This window comes from Euphorbia lathyris, chromosome 6, assembly GCF_963576675.1.
Source record: "Euphorbia lathyris chromosome 6, ddEupLath1.1, whole genome shotgun sequence".
NCBI classification, from domain to species: Eukaryota; Viridiplantae; Streptophyta; class Magnoliopsida; order Malpighiales; family Euphorbiaceae; genus Euphorbia; species Euphorbia lathyris.
In genome coordinates this window covers 80,495,449-80,519,135 of record NC_088915.1, presented here as the reverse complement: position 1 = coordinate 80,519,135, position 23,687 = coordinate 80,495,449, and the positions used below count along the sequence as shown (strand labels likewise).

Genomic DNA, 23,687 nt, shown 5'->3' with positions numbered 1-23,687 from the left:
ACGTATTTCTATGAACATGTGCCTTCTTCGGGACACGGAAAGGGACCAGGCGGGTCGCACAAATTCATTCATACGAGATGACTAAGTCGTCTTTAGTTCGAATCGTTTCAATACTTTGGGGTAGTTCATATATCGGTTTAAGCGTATATATTAACGTATCGTTTCATTTTCTTTACATATGTTAGGATTGGACACGTATCATGGTGATTTGAAAACACAAATTGATTCATTTATCACATCAAAAATAGTAACGGGTAATCCTATGGAAACTTCTAAGGCTACTATATGCTGACACGGCTGAGCGCGGGACCTCACAGGACCACACAAATTCACCCCTAACGAATGGATGGGGACCCTTTGGCGACTTACTGTAAGGGGGAACTTACGCTAGCCTCTTTCGAGCGACGAATGGACTCTCGCTAGAGGTTTCGCGGAAATTACCCAAAAGGTTTGCAATAATGCTTATGAATGCATACGAAAAGAAATAATACGATCCGTCCCCGTTAAGGGCTTAATACACGCCTTCCGGAATCAAATTTCTCGCTTCCCCATCAGAGTCGCCACTTGTTAGACGAGGTGCCGCGGCCTAATCTCCCGGGCGGACCGGGGGGTGGACAACCTCATGGCGACGTAAGCAGTGATTGGCGCCGAAAGCAACCAATCGTGGAATCAAGCTGCTCGGCAGGACCGGAGCTCGGAGATATGGAAGAGTCGCCACCCACGAATGGGAAAATGAACACCGATCCCTTGCGGGAGACCGGTGTGGGTTCGGAAAACTTGGGTACGAGCCGAGAAGGCTAGCTCCTTTCCGGAGAAAGGCTACTAGGCACCCCGATATCGCCCGGTTATGAACCACCGGCCTCCTACTCAGCATGTTAGGCGATAACGGACTAATCACATATTTCTTTAAGTTTAAAATTCATTTGAAACCTTTTCTTTCTCATTTTGGAAACCGTTTTGAGCATATATTATTGAAAAGTTACTTTAGTAAAGAATCACCCATTTACATCAGTTCAATATAAAAGAGAGGGGAGGAAGGAAGAAGTGGTTTATTTACAACGTGATTTACATGTCGTGTTGCGAGTTAATTCTACACTAACTTATTTCCCCAAAACGAGTTTATTTACATGGTTCGCACCTTAATCGCCGTTGGAACGATTTAGGTGCGTTTGAAAATCCCGTTTGATGAAGTTCACCCGAATCGCCGTTGGAACGACCCAAGTGTTTGAAAACATTGAGATAAAAACCTTTAACAAGAAAACGTGGTTAAACATACAAGTCAATTTTATTTTTATACAAATCCTTTAAGAAAGCGATTCAAAACTTCATTATTTACAATGAAAACGATTTTTAATTACAAGGTTCGCTTAATCCGTCGTTGGAACGGACTAAGGTTTTAAAACGCGGTGTTTTGAGAAACGATTTGAAATGTCAAGAAAACACTATTTATTTACATTAAGGAACCTCTAAAAAACCTTTAGTTTAAATAATTAAATTGAAAACTCTTTTTTGTGATTTATTTTCCCCTTTTCACTCAATAGACTCATTACTTGTCATAATTACAACAATGAACATATCAAATCAAAATCCACTCCAAATAAAACCCATTTAAAATATGGACCCATAAATGTCCAAAGAATAAAGAAAATAATATAGGCATATATATATACATTCATTTAAAAATAATGATATACATATAATTTTAGAAAACCAAGTAAAGGATGCCACTCAATAGCTAAATATATCAATAATAATGAAAATGAAAGATACTAAATATACTTTTACCTTACTAAGAAAAACATGTAACATAATAAACAAAATTCATTGTTAATAAGAAAATAAACGCTATATTCCAAAATGACTATTGTAATATATAGAAAATAACTTTCCCAAATACACATTAAACATTAAAATGACTCCTAATTATCCTCTAAATATCTACTAATTAATTACCTCAAGATACCCAAGTAAATAACATTTTAAAATAAAACCCAATATAACTTAAATGAAATGAGAAGAAAAATCTATATATATATGTATATACTTTATTAAGTCTAATTAATTGAAAATAATATATAAACACATTAAATAAATATATGTACAAAGTATCTAAAAATAACTTAAAAGCATATATTACATAATAATACATATATGTACCAAGGATTAAAAGCTTAAAAGTTGAGAAAGAGGGACCAAAACAGCATTTTTTACATTCTGGCAGATTTACCGACGGAAAATCCGTCGGTAAACAGCAATTAGTGACAGAAACGGAAAATGACAGCAGCACTCCAATTATTTCCAGATTTATTCAAAAGCTTTAAATTAAGTCTAATTCAATCGTTTTGGATTTCCGAACTACCAAAAATGGATCATAGTTAATAACGGAAGTCCCTAAAACGACGTTTTTATTTTAAAACATTATTCGGAAATTTCTTTAAATTAAAACTTATAATTACAACATTTTTAATACCCGAACTACCTTTTTATCGGATCACGGTTCGTATTGGGATATTAAAACGAGGGTTTTTATTTTAAAACAAAACCAAATTTTATTCAACACGAGACGAAAATTAAATAAATACGCAAAATTAAATAAAACGTGATAAAATAAATGAATAACTAAATAAATAAAAACTATAACATAAAAATAAATAAAGGAAGGAAATAAATTAAATAAAATAAAGCGAGTCTAGTCCTCGGATAATACCTCAAGTTCGGTATCTGACAGTCAAAGCCGATTGATTCCACGAGTCGTGATTTTCCGATTTTTTTAGTAAAAATTTAACTTTGGAAAATTTGGATTTTTTTGGGAAAAAAAATATTTTCTCCAAAAAATTGACTTTCTCTCTCTAAAAATGTTTAGAGTGAGAAAGCTCCAAAATCCTCCCCCCCAAATGCATGGGGATCCGTGCCCTTTTATAGGGAAACGGATCCCCGGAAACTTGGGCGACGCCCGAGCAAAATCAGGCGTCGCCCAAGGTGGTTGGGCGGCCGCCCAACATTACGTTGGGCTATCGCCCAACATTGTTGGGCGATCGCCCAACAAAGGTTGGGCGAGCGCCCAACGCAAGGTTGGGCGCACGCCCAACGCAAGGTTGGGCGGGCGCGCCCAACCGCCGTTGGGCGCTCGCCCAACGGCCGCCGGGACACGTCTTGTGTCGTCGGGCGTGCACGTCCCGTGGTCGTTGAGCGCACGTCCTGCGCCGCCGAGCGCCCCCGTGCCGTGGCTACCGGACGCGCGTTCTGCGCTGCCGGGCGTACACGCCCAGTGGTCGACGAGAGCGCGCCCCGCGCCTCCGGGCCCGTGCGTTGTTCGGGCGCCGAGCGCGTGCCGTTCGAGGTTGGACTCGTGCGTCCGATGAACGTCGAGCGTGCGGCTCGTGCTGTCGAGCGGGCGTCCGACTGTCGTCGAACGCGCGTTGGCTGCCGCTAGGCGCTTGCACCATGCCGCTGAGCACTCGTAAGCCATCCGATCGACAACAGCGACCCGTCGTAACTCTTCCTCCCTTATTATATATTTATTATTTTTTGTTTTTCAAAATTCCGGAATCAATCGCTTCAACCGTCTTGTTTCCATGTTTTCGTCACAGGTCCTCCGACTCGGTGTCTACAGGTGCCCTAAAAGGGAGAAGGAGTTGAAGGAGGTTGTTGAGGTGGTAGATGGAAGAGCTGAAGGGGTCCAAAGAGAGAGGGGGAATTTTGGCCCCTGGATGGTTGCTAAAAGGTCAGGTAGACGAAGGACGAGTCCATCGGTTGCTCAGAATTGTCCTCCTGACATTAATATTGATACTTCTCTGGCTCAGTCCATTTCTAATACAACTGTTAAAGAGAAGATTACTCCATTAAATAATAAAGTTTCTGGGGTTGCCTCGGTCATTGCTTCAGGGTCTAGGTTTGGGGCTCTAAATTGTGTGGAGGCTCAAGAATCTGACCAGACAAACGACAACATTGAGCAAAGTATGCTAGGTTTGGAATCTGCTGAACCAACAAATAATGTGGGTGAGACTAATACTCCTCGCTTTGTTTCCAAAGGTGAAAGCCAGAATGGATCCCTTACTCATGGTCCACATTTAAAAGAGAAGCATAAAGAGGTTAGTATCCCTAAATCCTGTGTTGAGCCTTATGTTGGGAAAGCAATGAGTGTTAATAAAATTAGTATGAAAAAGCCTAAGGGTAAGCAGAAAATTATCCAGAGCTCTTTGGATTTATCAAATAAAAAGGGGCCTTCTGGTTCCCCTGCTAGGCTCTTAGGAGCCCCTAATAAATACCTAGTCTAGGGTTTGGTGGGGTCAGTAGTTTTCCTTTCTATGGATTTGTTGGTTTGGAATGTTAGAGGAGCGGCGAGCAAGGCTACCCGCATCCATGTTAAAGATTTAATTAAACAGTTTAACCCTTCTTGTTTTGTTTTAATGGAAACTAAGCTTAGTGGAGTTAAAGCAGATGAGGTGGTTAAAAAGTTTAGGAATTGGAGTTGTGTTAGATCGGAGGCTACTGGCCGGGCTGGAGGGATTTGGCTTTTTTGGAAGCCAGATCGTGTTCATTTTGATATTGTTAGTATGGATAAACAGTTTATTCATAGTAAAGTAAGTTTTCCTGGTAATAATCCTTTCTTTATTACCTTTGTTTACGCTGATCCTGTCTTGGCTAATCGGAAACGGCTTTGGGAGGTTCTTTATTCTATGAGTGTTAGTATGACTGAGTCTTGGTTTGTGGCTGGTGATTTTAATGATATTGCTCTTATGAGTGATCAGAGAGGGGGACTATGTTAATCGGTGCCTCAATCATAAGCAAAGTATGGATTTGTGTGGGCTTTTTGATCTTGGGGTTGCGGGTCATAAGTTTACTTGGAAGCGAAATAGTACGTTTATTCGTCTTGATAAAGTTTATGCTAACATGTCGGCTCAAGCAAGGTTTCCTGAAGTGTCTGTCTTAAATCTTCCCTTCAGACACTCGGATCATTGTCCTATTTTAGTTAGGCTGGTGAGAGGACATCGCTCTAGGGGGAATAGACCTTTTAGGTATCAGGTGGCTTGGGAATCTCATCCTGAGTTTAAAAACTTTGTTAAAGAGAATTGGAAACCTCATTCTAATGTCTTACAAGCAGCAGAGGGCTTTAGAAAGAATGTTCTGGGGTGGAATAAAAATGTCTTTGGACATATTATTAGGAGAAAGAACAAATTACTGAGTAGAATTGAGGGCATTCATCAATGTTTGGAGGCTAGATTTGATCATAGTTTGGATGGTCTTCTTAGAACTCTTTAGAAGGAGCTGGAACCTGTGCTCAGGCAGGAAGAGTTACTCTGGTTTCAGAAGTCAAGAAAAGCTTGGATTAAAGATGGGGATCGAAATACCAGGTATTTCAATCCTTCTACTATTATCAGAAGACAGAGAAATAGAATTGATGCTATTAAAGATCTGAATGGTGATTGGGTCTATGATGATGAAGATATTCGTCATTTGGCCCTGACCTTCTATAAAGATTTATTCAAAGAAGAGATTGTGGATCTGGATAAAGCTCTGTCTAGTACCACTTTCCCCAGGATAGGGGAGGATATGTTTCTGAAAGCTTTCCAACCTTTTCATAAAGATGAGATTGATCAGGCGGTCTTTAGTATGGGAGCCACTAAAGCTCCTGGGATTGATGGCATCCATGCTGGCTTTTATCATAAACATTGGGAGACTGCGAAAGAAGGTATCTATAAGTTTATTGAAGGTGTGTTTAGGAATCCTAAGGATATTAGGCTTGTTAATAAAACACTTCTGGTTCTGATTCCGAAAGTGGATAGTCCTTCTTCTTTCTTTCAAATGAGGCCTATTAGTCTTTGCAATGTTTTGTATAAAGCTATTACCAAAATGGTGGCAAATAGACTCCGTTGCATTCTTCCTGATATTGTCAGTCAGAACCAAGGCAGTTTTGTCCCTGGTAGACAGATGATGGATAATGTGGTTATTGCCCAGGAGATGGTTCATTCTATGAAGATCAAGAAGGGTAAGAGGGGTATTGTGGCTCTTAAGCTGGATCTAGAAAAAGCTTATGATCGCCTTAATTGGAGCTTTCTGCTTGATAGTTTGAAGAGAGCGGGTATCCCGGATAGTTGGAGGAGCCTTATTGAGGTTTGCATTTCTTCTCCTACTTTTCAGGTTTTGATTAATGGTGATATGTCGGAGGAGTTCTCTCCTTCCCGGGGGATCCGTCAAGGTGATCCTATGAGCCCATTTCTTTTTGTTATTGCTATGGAAAGGTTGACTCACCTAATTCAAGAGGCAGTTGATAATGGGACTTTTTATCCGGTGTCCATCAATAGATTCTATCCCGCTATTACTCACTTATTCTTTGCTGATGATGTCATGATATTTGTGGAAGGGAATAAGGAGCAAATTAGTGTGGTTATGAACATTATTAACTGTTTCTGGTCAAAAGCTCAATATCCAAAAATCCAGGATGTTGTGCTCTAAAAATATGAGTAAGAGTACTTGCAAAGAGTTGAGTGATATTTCTGGTATTCCTTTAACCAATTCTTTGGGTAAGTATCTCGGGATCCCCCTCCATAGTGATAGAGTATCCAAAGCCTCATTTAAAGAGACTCTTGATAAAACTTCTAGCAAGTGTGCAAGTTGGAAAGCTAAAACTTTGTCTCTTACTGGCCGTTTAACTCTTATTCAATTAGTCAATTGCGCGGTTCCTAACCATGTTATGCAAGCTTGTAGACTGCCTGAGCCTGTCCTTAATGATCTAGATAAAATTAATCGGCAGTTTCTTTGGGGGAACTCTGAAGGGAGCAAGAAAATCCATCTTGTTCCTTGGGGGGAGGTTTGTAAACCTAAAAACATAGGGGGGCTGGGGATAAGACAAGCTAAAGATAATAACAAAGTGTTATTAATGAAACTCCTTTGGAGGATGTGGCAACTTCCTTCTTCCCTTTGGGTTCGCTTATTATGCGGGAAGTATAGAAAAGACAGGATTTTTGGAGGTCCTAAAGAAAAAGTTTTAAATTGTTCTTTTCTCTGGAAAGTCCTCAGCCCTGTTTTCTCAGAATTCTATTCTGGGATTGGTTGGGCTGTGGGTAATGGTAAGTCTATCAGCTTCTGGAATGACAAGTGGCTTGGTGATAATTCTTTATTAGAGGTTTGCAATTCCCCGCCCCCTGTTAATATTCGCCACTGGAAGATTGCTGATGTGGTGGATTCTGAAGGAGACTGGATTTGGTCAAAGTTTGAATCATTTTTAAGTGTGAATACCCTTCTGAGACTTAGAAGTGTAAAGATTAGTAGTAAGGAGGAGGATAGGGATACTCATTGTTGGGCTTTGACTAACAATGGTGCCTATACTTGTAAATCTGTCTTTGAAGCCTTTAGCCATAATGAGGAGGGTCCTCACTCGGATATTTGGAAGTTTATATGGGCCCTTAAAGTTCCTTACAGAATTAGAAGCTTCTTATGGCTTGGTATTAAAGATAGATTGCTAACTAATTCAGATAGGAAAAGGCGCCATCTGGTGGAGTCTGGTGAGTGTAGTAGATGTAGAGGGCATGAGTAACCATCTGCCATGCTTTGAGAGATTGTACTAGAAGTAAAGAGGTGTGGAGGAAAGTTCTCCCTAACCACATGTGTGCTGCCTTCTTTTCCCACTCCAATCTTGACTGGTTTGCTGATGGTGTTAGAGGGAAGTTGCTGGATAACCTGGAGCATAGTGGGATTTTCTTTGCTATTATCTGCCACCAGATTTGGAATTGGAGAAATAAGGAGCTATTTGGAGCTGAAGCAGTTATTATCCCGAACTTGGTTGAGTTCTTCGCCAAGAAATTATATTATATTATTGATAGTTTTAAAGAGGATTCTCTTGTTAAATACACCCAGAGGAAGGCTACTCACCTCCTTTGCTGGAAAAGACCTAGGGAAGGAATGGTGAAACTAAATACTGATGGCTCTTGCCTAGTTGATGGTAAGATTGCTGCGGGGGGAGTCTTAAGAGATGATGGGGGTGCTTGGTTGTTTGGGTATTCTCAAAATCTTGGCTTGGGTACGTCCTTTTCAGCTGAGCTTTGGGGCATTTTGTCTGGCCTTAGTCTTGCTAAGAGGCTGGGTGTGGAAAAGCTGCTGGTGGAGTTTGATAATCTGGAGGCTATTAACATGATCTCCAGCAGTAAAGCTATTTGCTTAAATAGTCAAAATTTGATTAAAGTTATCAAGAGAATATGCTCTTCCTTTGTTTCTATCAGTTTCAGCCATGTCTTTAGAGAGCAGAACCGAGTGGCGAATCGTCTGGCGGCTGCTGGTCATGAAGAGTTGTGGGGGATTACAACCTATTCTACTCCTCCGGCGTTTCTTTCTTCGCTCATTTTGGACGACGTGGTGGGGGTTAGCTTCCCGAGGCTAATCCCAGGTTAGGTTTTGTTTTGTTTTTTCTTTCATGTTCCTACCAAAAAAAAAAATACTATATAAATAATGATAATTATAATAAATAATGATAATTACTGAAATTAAATTAATTGAACTGAACTGAATGCTGCTGAACTGAACTGAATTTTTTTATACCGAAATTAAGTCAAAAAGAACAGAGCCTAAGAGGATGTTTGGTTGCTTATTTTCATGCTTTTGATTGTTTTTTACTTCAAAATGGAGAGTTTTATTTTATTTGGGGGTAAATTACATACGTGGTGTACAACCTTTACCCGTAATCACACTTTGGTTTACAACCAAAATTTTGTCACACTAAACTGTACAACCTTTTAGTGACCTCCCACTAAAGTGTACAGCAGGTAAAAATGACCGGTCAATGCTCAGTCAACGCGCCACCTCAGCTTTGACTGGTCAAAAAGTCAAAAAAATTCAACTACTTAATATAAAATTACTTCTATACCCATATCTCTCCTTATCTTCATCTTCTTCCTTCTATTTCTTTCTCTCTCTTCAAATTTCTTTCTCTCTCTAACCTCTCTCTTTGAATTTCATTATCTCTCTAACCTCTCTCTTTGAATTTCTTTATCTCTCTAACCTCTCTCACTAAAATCAATACCATCAAATCTTTATAGGAAACTTTAAATTTCTTTCTCTCTCTAACCTCTTTCTTCAAATTTCTCTCTCTAACATCTCTCTCCATAATGACAGGTTCAGAACTGAGCCAAAAACATAACTATCATTAATTGTTACCCAAAAAACTATCAAATTTCTCTCTCTAAATTGGATCAGTCTTGATTAATTGTTGCGCAAAAAACTGCTACTTTTCTATCCCTAAATTATATATTGAATTATTTCCCAAAACTATATTATATATCTCATCTGCTAAACTCTCATATGGCGTTTGTCAAATAAATAAATTCCTTAATTTAAGGTTATACCATAGTTAACAATATTATTTCGATCTTTCACCTACAAATAAAATGATTTGACAAAAAATAAAATAAAAAACACTACAAAGGAATGAGCAGATTCACCTCATCCAATTAATAAAAAATATCATAACATTTAAAAAATGGAAATGAGAAAAGGATGTCAATTTATTAATTGTTAATCCATGTGTGGACTTTTCATGAAATCCAAATTAAATACCAGCCCACCGCTTAATCAACTTCTTCTTCTTCAAACTAAACTTAACATGAAATCAAAATTCTCATTTAGACTATCCCCTTCTCCGACGACCTACGTCATCCTTGCTTTATTAGGCTACACCATCGGCTACCTATCAGCTTCATGGACCTCATCTTTTCGCCTGCAAACTCCTCCCCAATCTCCAGCGCCGACCACCGCAGCCACCGTCTTCTCTAAACTTGACAATAACTTCTCTACGCTAATTGACAACTTCCGAGTCAAGACTCGGTGTATTAACCCGATTCCCTCTGAACATATCCGCCAAATGATAGTTATGTTTTTGGTTCAGTTCCGAACCTGCCATTATAGAGAGAGAGGTTAGAGAGAGAAAAATTTGAAGAGAGAGGTTAGAGAGAGAAAGAAATTTAAAGTTTCCTACAAAGATTTGATGGTATTGATTTTAGTGAGAGAGGTTAGAGAGATAAAGAAATTCAAAGAGAGAGGTTAGAGAGAGAAAGAAATTTGAAGAGAGAAAAAGAAATAGAAGGAAGAAGATGAAGATATGGAGAGATATGAGTATAGAAGTAATTTTATATTAAGTGGTTGAATTTTTTTGACTTTTTGACCGGTCAAAGCTGAGGTGGCGCGTTGACTGAGCATTAACCGGTCATTTTTACCTGCTGTACACTTTAGTGAGAGGTCACTAAAAGGTTGTACAGTTTAGTGTGACAAAATTTTGGTTGTACACCAAAGTGTGATTACGGATAAATGTTATACACCATGTATGTAATTTACCCTTTTATTTGGTTATTGATTTTATGTTTATCATTTATATTTTAAAAGTAACCCGTTACAAAAGCAGAAAATCCATATATATATATATATATATATTTTTTTTTTTTTTTTTTGTAAAAAAACAGTTTTTTTTCAAGAGGTAAAACAAAAGCTTATTAGAGATATTTTTTTCTCTTTTTATTGACATGTTTTAATTAAAAGTAGTAGTTAGAAATAATGACGTGGCATGCTCTCAACCACTAAAGATGTTGTTGTACAAAAAAATAATAATTTATACACATGATTATTTTATCAAAATCTCCCTCTGCAGTAGGTTGCTGAAAACATTAATAAGACATAAATAAGGCAACAATGACAAGAGTTTTTGACTATTTGGCAAGGACTAAACTGAAAATAAACCACGTGCTTACCTTCTTCCTTAAGGAGGTAGCTGAATCAAACTATCTTATATTTAAATTCCCATTTGGTACTAATAAAACCCAAAAATTCAATTTCATAGAAATTAAAAAGATGGAAACACAAAAAAAGAGAGGATGTGTAATTGGTGGAACTGGGTTCGTTGCATCTTTGCTTGTCAAATTGCTTCTTCAAAAAGGCTATGCTGTTCATACTACTGTCAGGGACCCAGGTCTTTTTTCTTTCTCTTTCTTATTATTTTCGGCTAACCCGGTACTAACTCTTCGATATATTTCTTGCTGGAAGTATCCTTGATCCCATTGATATCGAGTGGGAGTACAAAATCTTAGCGAAAACACCGGTTTTAAATGAATAGAACCCGGTTATTGAATCATCAGGTTTAACATACCGGGGATCGGGTGATTCAATCACCGGTGTGAGAAGCTAAATTTTCGTATGTCGGTAGGAAAAAGGTTTCATCTTTGATCAATCAATATCAGAAACGATGAAGAATTTTTCTTTTTCCGATACTTTTTTTATAAGAGGATGAGTTTGATCTGAAATTAGAAATGTATGAATTGAGTTATACTCCTTTAGTAAAACAATGTAGAATTAAATAAAGCAATACCTAATAATTCTGTTATAATTCTTAAGGTACTGTGAACCGTGGCGGAGCTAGAAATTCATATTTGAGTGGCTAATTTTAACCATGCGGGTTTGAGTAATTTTTCAAAGTCTAGTACTATCGCTCTGGGAACAAAATTCAACCTCCAGTACTATGAAACTTTATTGTTTTGGTGTGTCCGCTAAAAAATTAAAAATACCAATATGAAAAGAGTGACATATTTATTTTTCTATGTTAAATGCTAATTTCTTAAAAATGATAGCATTTTTATATTTTTAGTTTAAATTTTTTTATATTTTTCATAAATTAAATTTTATTTCTGAAATTAAGTCATTTGAGTATCAAAAGTAAGAATTTTTTTTTTTTTTAAACAGATATAATAAAAATGAGTTTAGAGATATTATGAAAATGAAGAACCCGTTAAAAGTAATGGTAACATAATTTATGCATCTTTAGAGGGATATAAGAGGCGATCTAACTGTTATTCAAGGGTGGAGCCGGTGGTTAGAGGGCTCCGTCCCCGAACTTGGGACTGGCTCCGCCGGACTGTGAATGGCTTAAAGTTTCAATCTTTGTTTAAAGCTGAAATATAAAGAGTGGGAGAAAAGACTCCCCAAATGATGGGGTAAGCACATGGGTAATAAGGTCACAGTATTGTGCCATACCTATACTCATCTTTAGAATTTATGCCCCCACTTAACAACAATATTTAATGAATAAATTTTTAGGATTAATTACATATAGATATCATATGGTTTCATCGATTTACAGATCGGTATATGTGGTTAGAGATGAGCAAAATCGAACCAAAAACCAAAAATTGAAAAACTAAATCGAAAAACCGAACTAAACTGTAATTCAATTCGGTTTTTGGTTTGGTGATGGATGGTGATCCGTGTTGGGTGTCAAGTGGTTTATTTTAGCCATATCCTTTATTCCTCACACCCACACACCTATTTTGATTGAAGGGATCGGTATGTCAATTTTGAAACTCAAATTCGCCCATTCCTCGTCATTTATGTCAATTTTATTGTTATAATGGATAATGTGTAAAAATTCTCCTAACGTTTACAACTAGGAGCAATTTTACCCCTAACGTTTTACCTCTAATGTTGACGGTTAAGAGCAATTCTACCCCCAACGCTAGCAAGTTTGGTCAAATTTCAGACATTATTATAAAACACAGATATTTTGTTCTTTATTCTGCACCAATTACATATCAGTTCATTTAAAAAAATCATATTTTTTTATGATTTAATAATAGAATTGAAGATTAATATTTATAAAATTTGGTGAAATTTTTTGAATTTTTATTGTCCAAATGGTACCATAGACAATATATTTTATTTTTTAAATAGAGTGTGGAGATGAATTTATTTTCTCCTATAAGATACAAAATGTTGAAAAAAAATGAACAAATGAAAAAAAAAAAAGTGAAATTGAATTATTTAGAGGATTTTTGTTTGGTTCTGACATGAACCAAATCGAATCAGACCTACCTGTTTCGGTTCGGTCCAGATCGAACCAAATTAAAATTTGGTTTGGTTCGGTTTATAAAAAAAAGAAGTTGTTTAGTTTGGTCCTATTTGATTTGGTTTGGTTTTTGAATCGAATCGGATCATGCTCATCCCTAATTTCTGTGGTATTTTTTCGGCAAACACAATCTTGTGTTTGTAAAAATTTGTATTTTTCTACTTTGCCAAATTTTGCCGATAACGACTTTAAAATAAACAATTTTAAGAATTAAAGTTGTTTAATATCATATTTAATATGGAACCATATTTTTAATTTTTCAAAATCATAATTTCTGGAGTTTTCTCTCTCTAAGTAATAACTTTTTCTCTCATAAGAAACAACACCTAAATGACCTCAAACCTAAAAAATTGAAGAATTAAAGTAGCTTAAAATATCATTTAACTCTTGAAAATTTTCATTTCGATATCATTATCGGCCAAATTCTGACAAAGTGAACCCAAATCCAAAATTTTACAAACCACATAGTTGTGTTTTAAAAAAAAAATAAAATACCACATATAGTCATCCACAAATCGACGAAACTACATGACATCTATATATAATTAACCGAAATTTTTATTAGTAAGATTTTAATTGCCCATTTTGAAAAACCTTAAAACTTAAAATTATACTATTTTATAAATTAGCCCTCCAAAAAAATAAATTTGTACAGTTATTTTGCTATCTTATCTTAAATGTAAAACTGTATGACATTGAAATACAACTAGATGAGGTACGACCAAGAGCATGAGTCTACTAGGTGGTTGAAAATTTATAACATTTTATATGGCAGTTGAGATTTTCAGAATCAATCTCACATAGTATTTGCTGCAATTGTCTATATATGCAGTTAGGTGGCGATCTCGTGATTCGTATCAAAATCATATTATCTCCAATATATGTTCCACATGGTTTTATATGTTATAAATGCTAGAAAAATGATTTCCATATCAATCGTGTCGTGTTAATCCGGTTGTCTCTGTAAATCGTGTTTTCATGTCAGTCGGGTTGTCTCTGTAAATCGTGTTTTCGTGTCAGTTTCAATTACCGCTAGGATGAAGTGAAAAACTTTAAGTTCGGAACAAATTATCCTGTACACTTATAGCATAATCTATTTTTACAGGTATTTTTGGAGAGAAAGAATAGAGAGGGAGAGTGAGCATGTTTAGAAAGAAAGAAAATGAAAATAAATTAAAAAGAGATGTGAGGGAAGGAGGAGATGGTGAATTTGATATTTTGTTTTTGTTTTGTGGTTTATTTGTGATAATTAGATAATAAGGGAGTTAATTTATAAAATAAATAAATATAAAGATAAAAAATAGGTTTTGACTTTTGAATTTTTTTTTTAACACTGTTAGTCAGTTTGAACTGTCTTTGCTAACGGAATAAACCATAAGGTACCAATTTGCAAACTTTTAAACCACTTCATTTATGTTTGAAAATTATCTAAATCACATGGTTTATTTTTATATTTTTGAGTAAATTTTTTATTACTTTTTGCTGCCAGCAAAAGCAAAACACATTTGATCAATCGGTTGATCAATTTTGATTTTCATAGTACTAACATGATGATGAAAATATATATATATATAGGGTTAGACTATGCTTACTTTCAGGGCCGGCTCCAGTATTTTAGAGGCCCTAGGCAGAGCTGGTCCTGATTTTTTTTATAGGTCTAATAAAGAAACCCTTAATAAAAAAAATTGTACTTAAAAGTTCCAAATAAAAATTTGGACATATTTTAGATCTAAAATATCATATTATTTGGCAATTTAAAAAAATTACTATATATACAGTAAAAAACAATTTGAGATCATTTTGGCTCAGGTCCTAGGCGATCGCACTCATGACCTATGTTCAGGACCGGTCCTTAGAGCCTTTTTATGATTTATTGTCCTACTAGATTATAATTTTCATTTTGAATTTGTAAAAATATTCAGTATAAAAAATTTGATCGGTCCAGATTGTTATGTAATTAACTCAATATGTTATATTACAAAAAAATACTTTTTATTAAATCGCGTCATAAAACTCGAATACCGAGCTCATTCCATATAAGCCCAAAAAAATATATTATTTTTAAGGATAAGAAATGATTTGCGGTGGTCCATAACGTTTTGCGGTGGTCCATCAATATTCGGACCTTCTTATAAATTGTTGTCCTACTAAATTATAATTTTCATTTTGATTTTGTAAAAATACTCACCATAAAAAATTTGATCGATACAAGTTGTTATGTAATTAACTCTTATATGTAATTAACTCAATAGCATAAGTAAATTAGTGAATATTAATTGTGTCCTAAAATATATTGTAACAAGTAAATCAATATATATTAGTCAATTTTAGATTGAATATATATTAACATTTTGGTTTAAGGAAAAAACTAAAATTATAAAACATAATTATTAAAATTATATAATAATAATAATAATAATAACAAAACACGTGAAAAATAAAGAGAAAAGAACTTTATATACTAATAAGAAACATATTCTTCTTATTATTACTAAAAAAAATCGGGAATAAAATAAAATGGAAAATGAGAATCAAAACATACAATTCTGAGAATTGAACTCACACCCTCACAAATAACTCCACTATGTCTTTACCATTTAGCCTAGCTATATATCTTGTTATATTTCCAAGTCTATATATTTTTAACCATTTCAATTTTAATAATTATCAAATTTGAAAAAACTTCCGATCGGAGGCCCCCGTAAGTCGGAGGCCCTAGGCGGCCGCCTAGGTGGCCTCCCCCTGGAGCCGGCCCTGCTTACTTTATTTTTAACAACGTAAGCCTTACTTTGTATGTTTTCACCATTAGATGGATTTTACACCCCATCATCCAATGGTGAAAAACACAAAGTAAGAATTACTTTGTCAAAAACAAAGTAACCATAGAAGACATATATATATATATATATATATAAAACGAGCGGTTTATTATATAATGAAGATGCTAATAGATCGGGCTGACTTGTACTATTTTTGTAATTTTAAGTTCTGCAAAAAAAAAAAAAAGTTAGTTGGATCTAATAAAATTTGTCTTTATACAAACTTGATTCATTAGATACGGATCTAAACGGACCTGATGAGTAATATTAGGTACATAATTTAAATGACATTTTTTTTTAAAGAATTAGTAAGAAAAATAATCTAATTGTGAATAGATATTCCATTTAGGGGCGGAGCCCGCCCATGGCCTGGGGGTCGGAGCCTTCCGGCCACCGGCCATCGGCTCCATCCTTGATTATCAGTAATTCGGCCCCTTGTAGCCCCCTAATGCATGGTTCAAATTAGCCCCCCAAATCTAAATTCAAGACTCATCAACTGATTCCATTCCATATATGTAGATAATCACAAGAAAACATCTCACCTTCAACAACTACAAAGTTTGGGGGACTTGAAAATATTTGCAGCAGATTTGACCGATGAAGAAAGTTTGAAAGCTCCGATTACAGGTTGTGACATAGTTTTCCATGTTGCAACTCCAGTTCATTTTGATTCTCAAGATCCAGAGGTACTTAATTACATCCTCAATTATTTGAAGTTTTTAGTTTTGAGATCGGTTAGGTGTTTTTTTTTCTTGGAGAGAAAGAGATTGTTTAGAGAGAGATTAGTAATTTGGAAAACCGAAAACAGTAGTTCCATAAAAAAATATGGCTCTAAATAACCCAACAACTTTATCGTCGAGTTTAGTAATAAATGTCTAATATCAATGGTTAAAAGGCATCGAAATAATGACATGGGTGACACGTCAACATGAGCCAACTCAGATCTTTGACCGAAGCGAAATGTGACAGCCATGTGTCGCTTATTTTTATGAAAAAAAGACTAAATTTTTTTTTTTCATAAAAATAACCGACACGTGATAGTGACATGGCACATACGTAGATGTCATGTGTCGTTTTGGTCAGAGATATGAGTAGACTTATGCTGACATGTCACCTATTTATCATTCTGATGTTTTTTAATCATTAAAATCGCTAGAGTGATCTAATTGAGACAAAACTAAAAATTGAATGATTTTATTGAGACAAATTGAAGTTGGGTAACCATTTTGAGACAACCATATAAGTACAATGACCTATGGTGCGTTTAACCCCTCACATCGGTGTATCGATTTCTTTATTTCCAAAATTGGTGTTTAGAATTAGAAATTGATACTAGGAGAGTTCCAAGTAAGCATTTGGAATTCTCAACCAATAAAAAATACACTATTTGTGTGAATTCGATAATACATTTTAAAAATTATGCGTGTGGTCAATTTAACAGGGGGCCCACACAAATGCTTATTCTTATTCATTGGTTGAGAGTTCGAAATAAAATAACCTACTTTGAATTCTCATAATATAGAATTTCATTGTACACCAATGATTGCAATGACGTGGGAATTTTCCGAAACTCGTGGGAATTTAAATTGATGGGGACGGTGAATCACTGAATTATTTGGAATGAGAGACATTTTATCCCAGAATCCCCTGGAAAAATTCCCGAATTTATATAAATTAAAATTAAACCCGAAATTGATCTCGTTATTCGTTGAAAATACAGAACGACATGATAAAACCAGCAATCAAAGGAGTGGAGAATGTTCTGAAATCATGTGTTAATGCAAAAACAGTGAAAAGAGTAATACTTACTTCTTCAGCTGCAACTGTATCCATCAATAAACTTCATGGAACAGGCTTGATCATGGATGAACAAAACTGGACAGATGTTGACTTCTTGACTTCTCAGAAGCCTCCCACTTGGGTAATTAACATCTTAAAATTAAAATTAATTAAGGTTTCGTCTGTTTCACTTGTTGCTGTTAGCTGTTACTGATATGTAGTAGATATTAGAGGGTGTTTGTTTACCTACTTTTCACCTCCTGTTTGCCTTTTACCGCTGAAAGTTAGCTTTTTATAAAAACAGAGAATCTCTGCTTCTTGGAAAATCAGTCTTTTCCAAAGGCAACCAGCAAACAGGAACACAGTAATCTTAGTTGATTTTTCTGTAAAAATCAGCTGTTTTGAATTTTTACCAAACACATTTTATCAGCTGTTTAGATTTAAAAGGCAAAAAACAGTTTGGAAAATTGAAAACAAACGAGCCCTAAGATTAGTGTGGTTAATTATATAAAGAATTATGATTAATTAATTCAGGGTTATCCAGTTTCAAAGACATTAGCAGAAAAGGCAGCTTGGAAATTTGCAGAAGAAAATAAAATTGATCTGATAACTGTGATTCCTACTCTTATGGCTGGCTCTTCAATCACTTATGCTGTTCCTGTCAGTGTAAACCTTGCAACTTCTTTGCTCACAGGTATGTGTTATGGAATTGTCAAAATGTAGTATTTTTTTTTTTTGATAAAATATCTGCAAATTCCACTGTAAATCCTCGATTTTGTGGTTTGTTTTTATTTTAATTTGTGGATGAGTAATACTTCTTTTACCAAAGAAAAAAAGTATAAAGTCCAAATTTCGCTCTAACATTTGTTTAAAAAGTGCAAATTTACCTTAATGTATGAAATGATGCAATTTTACCTATAAAGTTTCCAAGTAAGTTCGATTTTACCTATACGCAAAAGCTGATTGATTTAACAGTTATTCGACCATCACATCAGATCTTCCAAACAAGGTTGTCCATAAAATAAAGTATATATGTGTTTTTTGATGACTTGTTTATACATGTTTGGCTTAATACCTTCCCAGCCTCTCGAGGTTGCCTCAATCCTGCAACTGATCCCCCGAACTTAGAGTTGTGACAACTAATCCCATCAACTTGCTTATTTGGAATAAATAAACCCTCAAATTGCTCAATTGGAACAAATAACTCCGCAAGTTGCTTATTTAGAACAAATAACCCCTAAACCCCATAAAACATTCAACATAATATTACATCAGGAATAAAAGATTTCAAAATATCGGTTACTATATCTAACTAATCTACTGATACATTAACTAAAGGACAGAAAAAACTCCCGAAATAACCTATTTGTGGGGTTATTTGTTCCAAATAAGCAAGTTGAGGGGGTTAGTTGTCACAAGTCTAAGTTCGGGGGGTTAGTTGCAATATCGGGACAACTTGGGGGGGCTAGACATGTATTAAGCCTACTTGTTTTAATGACATAGTAAATATTTTATGCAGTTTTTTTTTTTGTGATTAACTTAGATCAGACAGACTTAAATATTGTTATTTCGATAGGTTATTTGTAACTTTGTTAGTAACAAAATAAATATTTAGACATAATTAATGTTTGAAAGGTTTGATGTGATAATTTAATAGCAGTATGTCTATTTATATTTTCTATTAGGTAGGGATAAAATTGATCTTGCTTAACAATGTTAAGAGTAAAATTGAATCATTTCATACACTAAGAGTAAAATTGCACTTCCTAAAAAACGTTAGGGCTAAATTTAATCCTAAGAAAAAGGAGCAGATAATATATTTTTATCCATTTAACTTGCTTAAACTGTCATGTCAACTAACTTTTTATTTATACACGCTAATATCATCAACTCTACATACATTAAGAGTAAATTTGCTCTTTCTAAAAAATGTTAGCACTAAATTTACACTTTATCCTAAGAAAAAAGAGTAGATAATACATCTTTACTGTTTAACTTGCTTAAACTGTCATGTCAACTAACTTTTTATTTACACATGACAATATCATTAACTCTACACACTACTGCTGTTCATGGGAGGGACAGGACTAGGTCCAATAGGATTTTGCATAACAAATGTTAGCTTAACCCGCTGTTAATTTATGTAGGTTTGGATTTAAAAATAATATCTCAAACCGAACCGAATAAACATACGTAAAAAGGAATATTTACTTTTTAATAATAAAATTAAAATTCATACATAAAAAAGATATTTAATATATAAATTAATTAGTTAATATTAATAGGGGAGAGCAAGTTGGGCCGATCCATTCTATTTTTATAAATTCCAAAACTACCCTACAACTAGGCGGGTTTGGGATTGACCAGACCTACTATCCTTTTTTTAGTGTCCAAGCCTAAGCCATTGGACACAGGACTATGTCGGTAACTGGACTCAGAAATAGGTCTAGATGCCACTATACGTTTAAATAAGTTGATGATGGAAAAACTCATTCTAAGCAAGTTAATGTGGTGGAAATGTCATTTTTAAGTAAATTGAGGAATGCAAAACTTGTTTCAAGCACGGAGATTAGGCCCATAGATGGACATATGTAAGGTGGTCGCTTGCATTAGCCCAAAATTTGGAAGACCTATTTTTTTAGTATGAAATACCGAATTGAAAAAAAATATATTATATATACTTTAAAAAATAAAATAAAAAATCTCATGGTAAATTCATTCTCTGATCAGATTGGAGATAACAGATTTTCTCCCGATATAAAGTTTTTTTTTTTTTTCAAGTAAGTAGAGATTAGGCCCATAGATGGGCATGTGTAAGGTGGTCGCTTGCATTAGCCCAAAATTAGGAAGACCCATTTTTTACTATGAAATACTGAATTGAGAATAAAAAATTATATATACTGTAAAAAATAAAATAAAAAAATCTCACGGTAAATTCATTCTCTGATCAGATTGGGGATAACATATTTTCTCCCGATATAAATTAATTTTTTTTTATTTGGCAGGAAATGAGATGTTGATAAATGGGTTGAAAGGTATGCAAATGTTGTCTGGTTCAATATCCATAACTCATGTGGAAGATGTGTGTCTTGCCCATATTTTCTTAGCTGAGAAAGAATCAGCTTCTGGTAGATATATATGTTGCTGTCTCAACACTACTCTTCCTCAACTTGCTATCTTCCTCAACAACAGATATCCTCATTATCAAGTTCCAACTGAGTATGTCATAAGTTTTTTTATTACGTGCAAAAAATATCTCTAATATTGTCGGTCAAGAGTAGACCTATTCATTGACCTATCTATTCATGTGTCGAGTTCGGATCGGATCTAATAAGTTTTTGCCTAAAGGTACCCCAATCGTGGTTAATTTAATATTAATAGACCGGGCTAGGCCAAGCTGGTCCATTCTATTTTTATAAATTCCAAACCTGTTCAATAGAATAAACGGGCTTTAACCGGTCTTGGCGGGCCGAAAAGGTGTCCAAGTCCATGAATAAGTCTACTTAAGAGTAATTTTACTTTTAGCGTTATAAATAGGGTAAAATACATGAATATCATAATTAAATAAAAAATTACAATTAAATTATATCACCAAACTTAATTCTTAATATGTCATTATTCTCTATATTTTATGATTTTACACTATAATTTAAAAACTCTAGACTCCAATTCATAAATCATAAATCTTAGAAAATATATTCTAGACTTCTAATTTATAAATTATAATCCTTAAAATATATTAAAAGTACTGATTTTACTAGTTTGACATAATCCAAAATTATGTCTTGACATAGTTGTAAATAGTTTTTAAAAGATGAATTTCTGTATAGTTTTCCCTTATAAATATAGTATGATTAAGGATCAAGTTGGACTAAGACCCATTTGGTTTACCTACTGTTGTTGTTTGCTGTTGGAAAAGTAGAGATCCCTTATTTTTTTGAAAAAACAAAGTTTCATGTATAAAAAGCAAACATTAGTTCTCTGACCAAACACTTAAAACACTCATTTTTAATATTAAAGGACAAACAAGAGGAGAAAATGGAGTAAACAAACACCTCTTACTTTAGTTCATGTATTATGCAGTATTTGCACATTAGTTGATTCAAAAAGCTAAGAGTTTTGTATTTTTAGCAAATCCAAAGTAGGTTTGAGAATGAAATACTTATAAGCTCTAGAAAAATTTCAGGTTTTTTTTTTTTATAACCGTACAAAACACATGATAAGAATTCAAACAAGATAGAAATCTATACAATATTACTTGTGTACGCGTGTTTTTGATCTGTTATTAATGAGTGATAATATTATGCATAAATGGAGTGCAATAACGTACTTCTTTAATGATGTTTGAAATTGGCTTAGCTTGTCGTTAGGAATATAATTACTCTTAGTTGGTAACGATAAGAGTACTTGTATCGTTGTTACTTTTTTTTAATGATTAATTTTGATTAATTTTAATTAATTTGTGGTTAATTGTAGTTTTGGAGATTTTCCATCCAAGTCAAAGTTGATAATGTCTTCAGAAAAGTTGATTAGAGAGGGGTTTAGTTTCAAGTATGGTGTGGAAGAGATATTTGACCAAACTGTGGATTATCTCAAAGCCAAGGGAGTGTTTAATTGATCTTTTTGGTTGCATAATTTGCTAATTAGCAACCAATGTTGTAGTTGGGATTTTAATTAATTACTATATACTACTATTATCATATAATAATCTATGATAGTAATCTTGAAATCCCAATAGAAAATAAAATGGTTTGCGGTGATTTTTAAATCTTTTCTATGAAGGCTTTTGATGACCTTGAACTTGTAATGCATCAGATGGTTGAGTAAACAATGATCAATGTTCATTAAGAAATGAACTGTAAAAGCATGATCAAACAAATGATCATGCTAACGTCCCCTCAAGATGAAGCTTATGAAATTTGAACAAGACCCAAATGGACAATGAAGGAAGCATGTGATTATGACGAGATATTTAGTGAATATATCAACTAGTTGATGATGAGTATTCACATGTGTGAGCTTAATGAAGCCTTCTTGAACACAATTGCGAGCATAATGATAATCAATTTCCACTTTTTTCACTTTGTCATGGAAAACATAATTCTTGGCTATAGCTATAGTTGATTGACTATCGCATGACAACTGAATTGGATATGCCATTGAAACCTTCAAATCTGTCGCATACTTTTAAATGTACTCTCTCTCAAATAAAGTTTTTTACGTGCACTATAACTCGAACTCAGAGATCTCTATTTTAAGCAATTAAGGCTCTTAAATACTCAAGCCAATTTAATTGATTTAGTAAAAATAGTTAAATGTTAAATCAATAAAAAAGTTATATATATATATTACGTAATGATAAATACCATATAAAATAAATATTATATAAAAGATAGATTTATTATTAATAATAAGATATAAAAAATATTACTATTATAAATTTGATATTTAATTTTAATTAAAAATATACTAAATATTCATATGATTTTAATAATTCATACTTGTATTAAGATATAATTTTTTTTATAGAAAACCTAATTAAAAAAATATCTATATAAATTAATTAATAATACAATGATAAACTTATTATTTGTATAGAAATTATGGATGGAGAAACTGAATTTGAAGATTAATAAATTATTTACTTAAATGGTTAAATTGATCTGTTAGAAACGAAATTGAGTTTTTTTTTGGTTTAATTATAAAAAACTTCCATGTGGTTTGGCCGACCGATATTTGTGGTAATTTTTTTTTTACAAACACAACCTTGAAGTTGTCACCATTAACAAAATCGCGGCAACTGGATGGAAAAAGTTAACTAGGTGACGTGGCACATGGGTATTTCAAAAAAAGGATTTTTTGACTTTTTTCTTCTTCCTCTTCATCTTTTCTTCTTCTATTTTTTTTTTAAATTCTGAAATTTTCAGAATCTGAATTCCAAAATGTCTAAAATTTCCAGACGTTCAATGTCTGGAAAATCCAAATAGTTGTATACAATACAAAGCCCAAAACAAAAGAAACTAAAAGGGAAATTTTGATAAATTCACTTTTAAAAAATGGTAAAACGGACTCAATTAATAGACCCGTTTACATATTTAGACCAATTATATTACTTTTTAGGAAGCTAGACACTTTCAAATTAGACTTTTCTAAAATACCCTTAACATATATATCATGACTTAACCAATTTTTTCACCACACTTCGCATCATT

At 34.1% G+C, this 23,687-nt stretch overlaps 1 protein-coding gene across 1 annotated transcript; it reads left to right on the top strand.

The window, feature by feature from the left end:
• The first annotated feature begins 10,709 nt into the window (after nt 1-10,709).
• LOC136232589 (anthocyanidin reductase ((2S)-flavan-3-ol-forming)-like) lies at nt 10,710-22,586 on the top strand. The gene is made up of 6 exons (XM_066021819.1): nt 10,710-10,951; nt 16,216-16,382; nt 17,417-17,617; nt 18,010-18,169; nt 20,481-20,694; nt 21,952-22,586. Exons 1-6 carry the CDS (start codon nt 10,834-10,836, stop codon nt 22,091-22,093), a joined length of 1,002 nt encoding a protein of 333 aa, XP_065877891.1. The 5' UTR covers nt 10,710-10,833; the 3' UTR covers nt 22,094-22,586.
• Nucleotides 22,587-23,687: the final 1,101 nt, after the last annotated feature.

Bases quoted from the DNA above. Each gene is read 5' to 3' on its own strand.
- LOC136232589 (XM_066021819.1), top strand. From the start codon at position 10,834: ATGGAAACACAAAAAAAGAGAGGATGTGTAATTGGTGGAACTGGGTTC. The intron at 10,952-16,215 runs GTCTTTTTTCTT...CCATATATGTAG, and splicing joins TACTACTGTCAGGGACCCAG to ATAATCACAAGAAAACATCT. The intron at 18,170-20,480 runs GTATGTGTTATG...TTTATTTGGCAG, and splicing joins TGCAACTTCTTTGCTCACAG to GAAATGAGATGTTGATAAAT.